Raw genomic sequence first — 12392 nt, forward strand, 5'->3', positions numbered from 1 at the left:
TCACCCAAGAGACGAGTCATTTGAACATTCCTGTACCTCAGTTTCCCCATCTGTAAAATGGGGATAATGATACTGCTTTTCTTTGTAAAGTGCTTGGAGCTCTACTAATGACAAGCTAGGTGTTCATTATGTGTTCAACTTTATGCACATGCTTAAGTGCTGTCCTGAAGCCAGTCTGTGGCACTTAATATTCCCTGACCCTCAAGGGAGTTAAATAATTGATCTGATAAAACATGTATTTTAAGCATTAATACTGCAAATAATCACTGTGCTCCAGTATGGAATTCACTAGCCCCTGGGGGAAAAGTGCTGTAGAAATAAGCTTTGCCCTGGATTTTAGCTCCCTTTATAGCTCTGAAACAAAAGCTGTGACTTCACTTCAGTGAAACACAGAGCTTCTCTTGGGCACCAGCCTCCCCCACGTCGCTGGACACCGCTCTTGCCCCTCAGCACACGCACTTTTCATGCTTATTGGGAATTTTTCCCAACCAAACTAATGCCCTGACTGAGGCTGACCAGAGGAAAGAAAAATTCAGTCCGGGCACTGGTTTACAACCAACCAACCCAGAGACAGGTAAGTTGTGAAAGGATAAAAAGACAATTGACTCAGAGTTAAGGGGAAAGAAAGTAAAAATGTTAGACAATGGTTCACGTCAGTCACTTGCTGCCATGGTAACAATTTGGTTTTGAAAGGATGAAAAGCACGGAGAAGGCCAAAGAGCACGTGAGACCTTTTCCTCTGCAACTCGCTGACTGGCATTTTTCACATGGTCTTTGTGCTGCTGAGCAGCGAACGCCTCCTCCACTCGCCTTTCCACGGTCGGGGGGGGGGGGGTAGAGCCTGCTGGGGTAGAGTGGTACGCTCACCCCCCAAAGCAGCGGGGCTTAGCCTGAACACCCAGGAGAGATGAATGGGGCAATGCACACCTCTGGGACCGATTGCTTCAGGCTGGCCTCAGGCACAGCAGCGTTAGTTACACTCGGCTCGCAGTGCCAGGCTTTTCTTTACAGACATGACGGCCAGAGATTTCCTTTTTATTTTTAAATCTGAGCTTCTGACACTCCCATGACTCCAGGTACTGCGCCCCTTAATACAAAGCCACACTGCCTGGGCCTAAATCCAGCCCTGCCTGGAGCTGGTGGGGAAAGTCACCTAGTTCCAGCCTTCTTTTAAGAATCGATTTTTGTTTAGCCATTCGGAGTTCGTGGAAGAGACAGCTCATGGGACACGCTGTGTAGTGCCCAGCACAGTGACTTCTCTTGAAAACGTTTGTTATCCTGCTGTCATCTGGTGAGGGAGAAGATAAGGTCTAATTTCCCAGTGAGCTAGGCCCTAGGTGGGTGGGTTCTGCGGTGGATATTTATTCACAAGCCGGCTGAAGTGCAACATGCAGATCTCCCCACCCTCAGCCCAGAGGCAATAAAGGAGAGGCTGATCTCTCTTGCTCCCTGCAGTCCCAAGGGGGCTCCTTGGCCTGGAGCACAAAATGCTGCCTTGCCACCCGGAGCCATTGGCAGGAGTGGCAACAGCTGAGCAGAACATTCCAGGGCCATTCTACCTACGCAGGGGCCATCTAGGGAAGTGCTATTGCCCCTGCTTCAAACAGGATCATTGTGAATCAGTGCCCCTCTGCTCCACTCCCAGCTGGACTCTGCTGCCGCATGGCAATAAGCATGCTGGGACCAGGGCCACAGCGCACCTCTGGCTACACCCGCTGGGCCCGGGCTGCTGTTCAAGGAGCCGCTACGTTGGGATTCTGTCTTGTATCTGCACTTCAGAGACAGAAGGAGATGGGGGGGCGGGGGATGAGGATTCCTGAGCCCTCTCACCTCCCCCGCCCCATGCAGCCAGTGAGCCGTTTGCCTGAAGTAGGTCACAGGGTGGCTGCCTGAGAAAAGAAAATTAAAGTTCATGGAGGATAGATCTGTCAATGGCTATTAGCCAAGGTGGTCAGAGACCCAGGTGTCCCAAAACCTCTGACTGCCAGAAGCTGGGGGCTGAGTGACCAGGGATGGAGGAGACACAGTTGCGCTGTTCTGTTCATTCCCCCTGACGCATTTGGCACCGGCTGCTGTCGGAAGACAGGATACCGGGCTAGACGGACTGTGGGTCCAGCTGTTCTTATGCTCTAAAGATTTCCAGAAACAAAAGCACTAGGATCAGCAGATGGGCTAGACCAGTGTGATCAGAAACATGGCAGGTGCCACAACTCACCGCTCTGCTTGGCTGCGATCGGTACCCAGCCAGCAATGTCTGCTCAGTATTGCCCAGCCCTGTCTCCTTCGTGGCACCAGACCCAAGGGCATCCGCAGGGACTCGCTGTTCCCCGGATCCAGGCATAAGGAATTCAATAATCACAAGAGACAGTTTCAAAGGTTAGGAAGAGGATACATATAAATGATTGTGCCTCAGAAACAAAGACACCCTTTTCCATTCATGGTCACGGTGCGCGTTAGTAAACAAGCACAGCGCTGACTGCTGCATCCTCTTCGGCGGCAATGCCTTCGCCACGGGCCCCAGTTAACCGACACAGCAACCTCCTCTCCCAAGCCCTCCCCCGCCCGCAATCTCTTCTGAGCAGGAGGGGTGGGGGCTGGATGCACAATCGGTCCTGCAGGAACGTCTGAAATTGGTCTCTGCACACGGGAATCTGGTCTCACTCAGCTCTGTGCAGAGCAATGGCAGGAGGTCGACGCACCACTTATGTCCCATGTCAACTCACACAGCTGGGCGTGAGTGGTGCAGACACTTCACACGGACTCCGCGCCCGGTCGGACTGCAACCAGCGGCTGACCTGCCCTTTTGATCACACAAGGGCACTAGGCAAAAATACATTTCTCCCCCCAGCCCCTCACTTAGCTGTTCCCTGCTCAGGTAGCCCTGTTCTCCCCTTTCTGTTCCTCCCACCCTACCCATGTCTATGCTATTCCCCTCCCATCCATGTTTTCATCTCCCTGCCCTTCAGATACCCCAATCTGACCAACCTCATTGCTCTCCCCCTCCCTCAGACCCCCTCTGCTCCACAGCGAAGAGTAGATCTCTCCCTCCTCACTTTATTGCTCTGCCTTGGGCCAGGCTCTGTTAAACTGCAGCACCTCCTTCACTCTGGGCTCCATTCCCGACTGCCACAGACTTCCTGAGCGACCCGGGGTGAGTCACTTAGGGCAAAAGGGCTTACCTGACTCAGGAGTCTAAGTCCCATTGACTTTCAGACTCTTGAGTCAGTTAAGTGCTTTTGGAAAGCTTTGCTTTTAATCTACTGTCTCTATTTCGCTGAGGAACAAAAATTCCTTCCCTTTCAGGGGTGCCACCAGAGTGAATTCACTGGCTGTGAGGTGCTCAATATGCAGACTGTACCAGCACACAGGTTGATACTCCAGGCTTACACTGGCAACAGACAGACTAGAATCTGGCCCTTTGTGAACTCATTTAAAAAAACCCAACACGTTTTTTGTTTCATCTGTCCTTAGGGATCGGCAGCCTACTCGAAACTATCCAAAATAGGCTGCTTCACTTTCTTCTGAGGACACACAGGAGTGGCTGCTCTACAAGGCGGCTTGAAAAATAACTCGTGGGCTCCGTGGATGTACACTCAATGCAATTCTTTTGCTTTATTGCATATTGCCATCTTAAAAAATGTACAGTCTCATAACATACACAGCATTTCCTGGCAGCTAAACTACTAACATTCTTGCACCTAACTTGGTTGACTATTAAGCTACGAAGGTCCATGACATATACTTCAGTTCACAAGTAATTTTTTCCTTTTTGGCATTATTAAAAAAAAAAAATCTGTAAAATACACATCCAAGAGAAGAGTGGCTACCGACACCAGCACCTGTTTAAAAGTAGTTTTCAGCAATGGCACATGAAATTACCTGCACACGGCCTTTTGTTTGGAAAGAAAACTAAATAGCAAACGCAGCCCAATAACCAGGCTAACGGAAAACAAGAATGATCTGGAAGGGCAACTAAGCTCCTGAGCCTCCACTGGAATCCCACAGGGTGAAGCCTGAGAGCACCTCCTGGCTACACAGGCTGCGGAAGCGGGATCCCAATGCAGGGCTGGAGGCCTTTTCAAAACGCATTATTCTAGCTAAACAATTAACTGACCATTCCTCAGATCATCAGACATGAGACTCCCCCACCCACCAAAAAGAGTCCGTTCCCTAAATTGTGTCAGCCCAAATTTCTTAAGCCATAAATAGAAAATATAAATAGAGGCACTTTAGTTAAGGAACAAGAATCACCATTAAACATTTTTTTCCCTTCTTCTTCTTCTTAAAACAAAGTGCTTCACTCCCAATCTTTGAAAATTTGCAGGTTTCGCAGTTGCTTTGATAGGAGGTGCAGGACTTTACTGAGCCATAACTTTATATTTATTACTGCTTTATACGCTTTTTTTTATACTTACAGTGTGTCGAACGTTGCAATGAGGAAAAACAAATATTGTAAGACCACCGTTCTTGATAACTCTTTTTAGAGTGATACTTCACAGCTTTCAGAAAGCACAGAGACCCCGGGCTGGCTCTAGGTGCTAAGAACCATATTTTTATATAATTAGGTTAAACAGCACATTTGCTATACAGTACATATAGGAAAAATGACATCCCAATCCCACCGATAATACCCATTACATGAAAAACTTATTTCGAATAGTGTTAATATCTAGTACAACAGGGACAAACTAATCTCTCCACAGGAAAAAGAACAAAAAACAAAAAGATAAGAATATTGATGGTATAAAAGTTTGTTGGTTTAAAAAAAATAAAACCATCACAAATAAATAAAAGCAAAAAGTAACAGTCTTCCATATATTCTGTATAATTTAAGAATATTAAGTGTTACTAGGTTAATGGCATTTACTTTTTATTTTCCAATTTTTTAATTTTTTTTTTTAAATTTATGTATTTATTACTTGTTACTATTTTACTCCCTGAGCTTTGGGGTTTTTTTGGACTGACATTTTACAGGTAGTTTTGCTAACAAATTTTAATGACAATATAAACAGCAAACCACTTGAAAAAGTACATTGTTAAGAGAGAAATATTTCTTGGCATCATTGCTACTGTATGTCTGTTAAAAACAAGCGGCCCGGTTCAAAGCCCACTGAAGTCAATGGGGGCCTGTCCATCGACACAATGGGTTTCAGATCAAGTCCTTTGTGCATTGGTTTAAATGACCTTCAGTTCTGACCTACATTTAGGTTACGTCTACACTAGAAAAGCTACAGCAGCATAACCGCATGCTGCGCTGCTGTAGTGCTTCAGTGTAGACACCCACTACGACTACCGTCACTGTAGGTCGTCTATCTCCTCGAGAGAAGGCTGCTAGGCCAACAGAAGAATTCTTCCATTGACCTAGCACCGTCTGCACCAGGGGTTAGGTCGGCTTAACTACATCGCTCAGGAGATTTTTCACACCCCTGAGCGACATAGTTCGGTTGACTTAACTTTTTAGCGCAGACCTGGCCTTACAGAGGATACAGTTTGTCCCACTGAATAGAAAAATGGGGGGAGGGAAGAGGGGGGGGGAATGACAACACAAAGTTGATGCTCTTTGTCTCAGCAGAGAGCCCCTCCCTCCCCCGCTTCCTATTTGTCATGGGCAAGAAAACGCTGTCAAGTTAGAACTATGTCTATGTATTGTTATAGCAATAAGCACACTGTGATAATCTGTCTTCATCAAGAGCAAGCGTTGTGGAAAGAGAAGTACAGTGCTTCCCAAAAACAACTGAAAAGGGATTATCAAGAGAGTGTACAGTACGGAACTACCTGGAACCCGCACAAGAGCACAGATGTTCAAGTCTTGAATAATAATAAAATGGATTGTTTCCACTTGACTTTTTTTTTTTTAAACACACTTCAGACTGTGTGCAAGGCTTTCCATAACTGTATTCTTACACCACCACTGCGGTCTCCAGGCTGATCCCCAGCAGTCCGTGATGACACCTCAGCACCAATGGTTAGGATAGCAGTGCCATTTTTGTTTCTCTCTGTGCTCTCCGACACCAGTTACACCAAGATAAAAAATTCCAAAGGGAGACCAAGTAGAAAATATTTCTCAATGCCTTTGTTTACTACAAGGAATGTTTTTGTCATCTCTTTCTCAGGAGACACAATGTTGTGCTTGTGCACCAGAATAACTACTTTTTGAACAATGTGGTTGAAGGAAAGAAAATGGAATTTGCACTCAGTCACCAGTGTCTATATACGTGTTTGTGTGGCACACATATATACACTGTCCTGCTTGACAGAGACATACAGACACTTATATTCTCCATACATACCAACAACCAGACTTTTTATATACACAACACACACACACACACACACAGAAAGAGTGTGCCACTGTTTCGGTTTGAATTACAAGGCAGTATAATGAAAAATCCTAGCCACTTCAAAAAGACTGCTAATCAGTTTTCTAAAAAAATGTTTACAAAACCAAAGGATCAGAAGTTGAGTTTGGTGACCGGCCTCTCGCGGCTGCTGTCCATCAGCTGGTTGGTGATGCGCTTGCGATTCCGTTTCAGTTTCGAAAGGTCTTTGTCAAAGACTTCACCTGACCGTAAAGCCGAAACGAGGTCGTCAAACTCCCCACCTTCCTCACTGTTTTCTTTCGCCTTTCTGGCCTTGCGCTCCCGCTCGCGCTGTTCTTTCAGCTGGGGGGGGAACCAAGAAGAAAAATAATCCAGCTCATTTTTTGTAACACATTGACCCGAAAGGACCCTGATGTATATAATTTAAGGCCTTGTTTTCGGTTTTTGGCCTGGTCTACATTTAAGTAATTTACCATCCTCCCTCTGTGGACCGGGGTGTGATTTTCTTTTTAAATCGAAATGGCTATATTGCTACAACCACGTGAATGGATGCAGTTATGTTAGTACAGAGGTGACTGACTGGCCTACTTATTCTCCCTCTCAAACCGGAAAGCAATAGCAGCATAAAGCACAGACATCCCAGTATACCTGAATCCAGAGTACGGGGCCGTATTGCTTTAACTGTGCCGACACGGTTAAAGCAGGACAGCCTGCTGGTGTAATAAGCCTTCAGGTACCGCTGTGACTAGAGCTATGTTGCTCTAGCACAGGGGTGGCCAACCTGAGGCTGAGAAGGAGCCAGCATTTACCAATGTACATCGCCCCTAAAGAGCCACAGTAATACCTCAGCAGCCCCCCATCAGCTCCCACCCGCCCCGCTCCCAGCGCCTCCCTCTCACCGGCAACCCTGCCGATCAGCACCTCCCGCTTCCTTCCTCCCCGCACCACCCGATCAGCTGTTTCGTGGCGTGCAGGAGGCTTGGAGGGGGAGGAGCGAGGGCCCAGCAGGCTCAGGGGAGGGAGCAGGAAAAGGTGGAGTGGGGGCAGGGCCCGGGGTTGAGCCGTGAGCACCCCCCAACCCACTGGAAAGTTGGCGCTTGTAGCTCCAGCCCCGGAGTTGGTGCCTAGACGAGGAGCCGCAAGTTAAACTTCTGAAGAGCCGCACGGGGCTCCAGAGCCGCAGGTTGGCCACCCCTGGTCTAGCAGCACTTTCGGGAGCCCCGGGTCTGCAGTGCACGTGTGCTGCGCCCCCACAGTGTGCACGGGAAGCGGGCCCGCCGCGCAACACACCCTTTGGGGGCAGCAGCGCACGCCCCTGTCCGTGCCTGGCCTGGCCGAAACATTGAGATTTTCTGGATTTCAGTATTGGAAAAAAAACCCCATTCAAAAAATTAAAAGGAAAAATTCAACTAACATTCCCTCATGTTCAGATCAGTGATCGAGCTAGTCAGAGACACACTTTTACATATTTCAATGGGAGGAAGGAAATAAGAGAAAAATTGATGAAATTCTTTTGGTGTTTTCAGCCAGGCCTGGCAATGCTGGCTGAATACAAGGGGCAGGGATGGAGACAGAAGACAAAGGCCACAGCCCCATTTGTCCCCAGCCTATTTGGGGTGATCTAAGCCCCTTAGGGCACTAGCAGGGAGCAGCCTTTGTGTGACGGACCCCCACTCCACAGCGATCTCATCCTTTACTTAAAAACACCATCACAAGTGCCCCAGAACCAGTGTATGTTCGACAGCTGGCCAGTAGACGTCGTTATCTATTTTGGTCGCTGCTTAGCAGCTACGTATATCGGTGGGATTCCAGGACAGTGACTGTGGTAAAATGGCGTGCTTCCTATGCACAGTGCAGCAACATCACACCGCTGGCGTTGCTTTTGGGAGAACAATCCCGGTTTTGTCCTTCTCTCCTATGAAAGAGGCTCCGGCACCTCTGCTCAGGCACGCCATAGTGACTATCAAAACCTTTATACCAGTTATCAGAACTGAACACAGTGGGGCCAAACTTATCCTTGGGGCAAGCTCGATAAGCTATGTGGAGTTGAGCACCCCAATGAACTTGGCTCCTTTTTCCCATCAGATCATGAGAGGCCACATACTGAAAAACTGAGTCTGCAGCGTTGCCTGCCTACTGAGATGGTGACTTGTCCACAGCAGGAAACTGCAGCCGCCAGGACTCTCATAAGGTGACTCTGAAAAAGATTTAGGGCTCGTGTTGGATAATCAGCTGAACACGAGCTCCCACTTCTTCTTAGTGTATGTGCAACATGCCTCAGGCAGCACGTGACCAGGATTCACCACTGGTTGGGTGTCTGGTTAGATCGTTAGCTTGCTCGGCCAGGCCACTGATGGGGAGTGTGACGTTAAGGCTGATCCATGCCCCCAGCTCGCACTGTGATACTGTGGCCAAAAGAGCTCATGTGATCCTGAGATGCATAAACAGGGGAATTTTGAGTAGTAGCAGAGAGTGTCTGTATTTGACACTGGTACAACGGCTGCTGGAATACTGTGTCCAGCGTTGGTACCCACAATTCGAGAAGGATGTTGATACATTGGAGAGGGCTCAGAGAAGAGCCTCAAGAATGATTCAAGGAATAGAAAACATGCCTTACAGTGATAGACTCAAAGAGCTCAATCTAGTTAGCTTAATGAAAAGAAAGCTAAGGGGTGACTTGATTACAGTCTATGAGGACCTATAAGGGGAACGAATATTTAATGGGCTCTTCCGTCTAGCAGAAAAAGGTCTAACATGATCCAATGGCTTGAAGTTGAAACTAGGCAAATTGAGACTGGATATAAGACAGAACTTTTTAACGGTGGGAGTAATTAACCACTGAACAATTTACTGAGGGTTGTGCTAGATTCTCCATCACTAACAATTTTTAAATCAAGCATGGAGGTTTTTCTTAAAAGCTCTGCTCTAGGAATTATTTTGAGGAAGTTCTGGGGCCTGTATCATACAGGAGGTCAGACTAGATGATCACAATGGTCCCTTCTGGCCTTCGAATCTATGAAACATCTGGCTTAATGCAAGATTTCACTTCCGTCCTGGCTCACACAGTTTCCAAAGGCAAAATAGTTGTGCCTGATCTGAAGTCATTAGGGACCTGTATTGGACTGCAATCTATGGTTATCTTAAAAGCCACAGGTCCCTTTTGACTCTGCTGCCTGGAGCAAAATTGATTATGCTTTGAAGAGAAGCAATTAGCAGCATGTACTATTTGTATTACAGTTGCACTTAGAGGACCCACCTGAGATGGAGGCACCATTGTCCCGTGGGCTGCACATGCACAGAGAGAGAGATTCCCTGCTCTATAAAGCTAACCATCCTTGTTGATTTAGGTGGGGGGGGAGGGGCTTTCCTGGAGACCTCACAGTCTAAACAGACAAGACACACTAAGGTGGGAGAAATCAAGTCAGTCTTATCCCCATTTTACAGCTTGGAAACAGACCCAGAGAGATGAAATGACTTGTCCGAGATCACAGGCAGTCCGGGGCACAGCTGGATAGGCTGGACCCAGGTCTTCTACATCCCAGTCCAGTGCACTCTTCACAAGACCATCCTTCCTCTCAAGGGAAAGAGACGGACCTAGGTGGTTCCAGGTGGGATTTCCAAAAGTTCTCAGCATAGGCTTAACTGTTCCCATTGAAGTCACTGGAAGTTCCACCATCCATGTCAAAGGCAGCAGAATTAGGTCAAGATGCAGAACTTCCAAAGTCCCACCCCACACTAGCCCTGAGGACTGAAATGAATCCTACATTTCTGAGTACATGCTAATGAAACAGTCCCCGTCTCAGTTCCTCCCCACCCTTCTCCTCCCTGTCTAGCATCCTGATGCACACGCAGACATTGACTCAACCAGGCCTACAGTACGAACACTAAAGATTGTAGCGAGCAGGTTTTCTTCTAACCTGTGCTTCCATGCGTGCCCGACGCTCCTCCTCCTCCTTCCTTTTCCTCAGGTTTTCGTTCTCCTGCTTGGCCTCAGTCACAGCTTGAAGAAACTGATCAAAGATCCCAAAGAACTCATCTGGCTGCATTTTGCTCGAGTCTTCCCCAAAGTACTTCACTGCCTTGGTAAACTGGGGAAAGAACAGGAAGGACTAGTTTAGTAAGCTAGTGAGAGAATCCACTGAACCAATAAAATCCTTTCCTGAAAACTATCTGCCTGACAGATAACCAGAATAATATTTAAGGTGGTATTTGATGGCACATGGAATTAAAGGGGAAATGATTATCTATTAATTCTAGTCTCAGTTTACCGAAAGAAAAAAAAAGTCATACTTTGTCTTCTGCTCATTAAGTGATGGCTTTTAAGAGAAGATTTTCCAGTTGGCTGTTCCTTTAAATGCCCCTTTTTTAAATCATGTAAGAAATTTTACACTCCTGTTTCTGCTTAACATCCTTTATTACCTAACTCGGTTTTATTAACTAAGCAGTAGTAAAAACAAGGAAGCAAAATATTGTGGTGCCAAAGACTGAAGACATAAAACTAATAGTAGACACGGCAGGGGCAGGAAACTTGCACTTTTAAGTTTTCTTTGAAGTATTTTTTGGGGGTATTATTTATTGTTGCCACATGGTTCAATATTAAAACCAAATGTGTTAGTGAAGCTTTTAAAAGGCATTTATTATTCAGCTTAGAAACTACACCAGTTAGAGGAGTAGGAGTTTGCAAGACCTATAGTACCATTCATGGACAATTAATGTGATTATAGCAACACTGCAGCTAAGGTTGACGCAAGACTTCCATTATAAGCCCCTGCTTCTAAGTTTCTTTAAAACTGATAGAAGTTATCCTTTGGACCGACGTTCCTTGCACTTATTTGCAGCTTGGGAGAAGGAAAGGCAAGGCAGAGAGAGAGAGAGCGCGCGCGCGCGTCTAAAGCTTGTTAAAATTGTGATTGTACGTTTTTGAGATTATCGAGTTTTAAAAAAAACTCGAACAAAAAAAACCATTTACTAGTTACTTTTGTTTCCACTCTGCTAAGTAAGGATAAAGATTACGGGTAACATTTTTGAAAGTGCCTAAATGCACTTATTTTCAAAAGAGACTTAGCCACTTCCTAAGTCTCATTGAAAGTCAGTGGAACTTAGAATATTAAGGACCAGATTTTAAAAGGTATTTAGGGGCCTAAAGATACAAATAGGTGCCTAGTGGAATTTTCCAAAGCACCCATGTGACTGATTCCCATTGAAGTCAATGGCAGCTAGGCACTGCTTTTGAAAATCCCACTAGACACCTATCCTCACCTTTTAGCCCCTAAATAGACTATAAAGGGCCAGATTTTTAAAGGTAAGTCCCATTGACTTTCAATGAGACTTAGGAACTGAAGTGCTTACAGGGGTGTGAATTGCATCACACACCAGTGTGTTGCGCTGTTACTCCCCTCTGTGGGCATTGAGGGCACAAGCTACAAGGTACCTACCTTGCGCTAACATAGTCCCATTGAAAAGAGGACAATGTTCACACGATCTAGGTGCCTTGCACCCTCAGCGTCCACACAGGGGAGGTACAGCACAGCACAACTAGTACGTTCTGCAATTCACACCCCTTAGTCCGAACTGCAGGGCAAAGTCTTAGGCAATTCTGAAAACGTTACCCTCCTACCACCCGGAACTTTCCAGAAGATTGACCCAGCGTCCCCAAAAATAGCGATAACGAGACTCAAACCCAGAGGAGCCTTTTAAAGGTGGGCATCACATAAACTGAACACAACGCGGGGCCCACTGCCTGGCTGCTGCACTGTCTAACAGCTGTCGAAGCAGCAGCTCAGCTGTTTTAGAGCAGGCCTTGAGTGACACTTAGGACTTGTCGACACTAGAGCGAGCCGTCAACTGGAGCATCTCCACTGACTGAAATGCACCTTGCGTCTATACATAAGAGTGTACCAGCTGATTGGCCAAAGGGCAGCATTAAGTTACCCTGATAGCTGGTACGGGTGAGTGCCCACTGCAGCTCAATCTGCTGAGCGCCAGCATGGATGCGGCCCATGGGGCTGTGACTGCCGACAGGTCCCACCTTCAATCATTCCCTCAGCCAGGGAACTTCAGAGACCTGCTGGC

General features: G+C 46.8%; 1 protein-coding gene across 3 annotated transcripts in view; it reads right to left on the reverse strand.

Annotated features, from left to right (window-relative positions):
• Positions 1-3588: 3588 nt before the first annotated feature.
• DAAM1 (dishevelled associated activator of morphogenesis 1) overlaps positions 3589-12392 on the reverse strand; it is a 185588-nt gene continuing 176784 nt past the window's right edge. For all 3 annotated transcript variants that reach the window (XM_073349967.1, XM_073349968.1, XM_073349966.1), the window contains 2 exons: positions 10238-10408; positions 3589-6662 (listed from right to left, as the gene is read on the reverse strand). In XM_073349967.1, the coding sequence (XP_073206068.1) occupies positions 6453-6662; positions 10238-10408 (381 nt within the window). In that variant the 3' untranslated portion in view covers positions 3589-6452. The remainder of the gene's footprint in view (positions 6663-10237; positions 10409-12392) is intronic.

Source organism: Lepidochelys kempii, chromosome 6 (genome assembly GCF_965140265.1).
Source record: "Lepidochelys kempii isolate rLepKem1 chromosome 6, rLepKem1.hap2, whole genome shotgun sequence".
Lineage (NCBI taxonomy): Eukaryota > Metazoa > Chordata > Testudines > Cheloniidae > Lepidochelys > Lepidochelys kempii.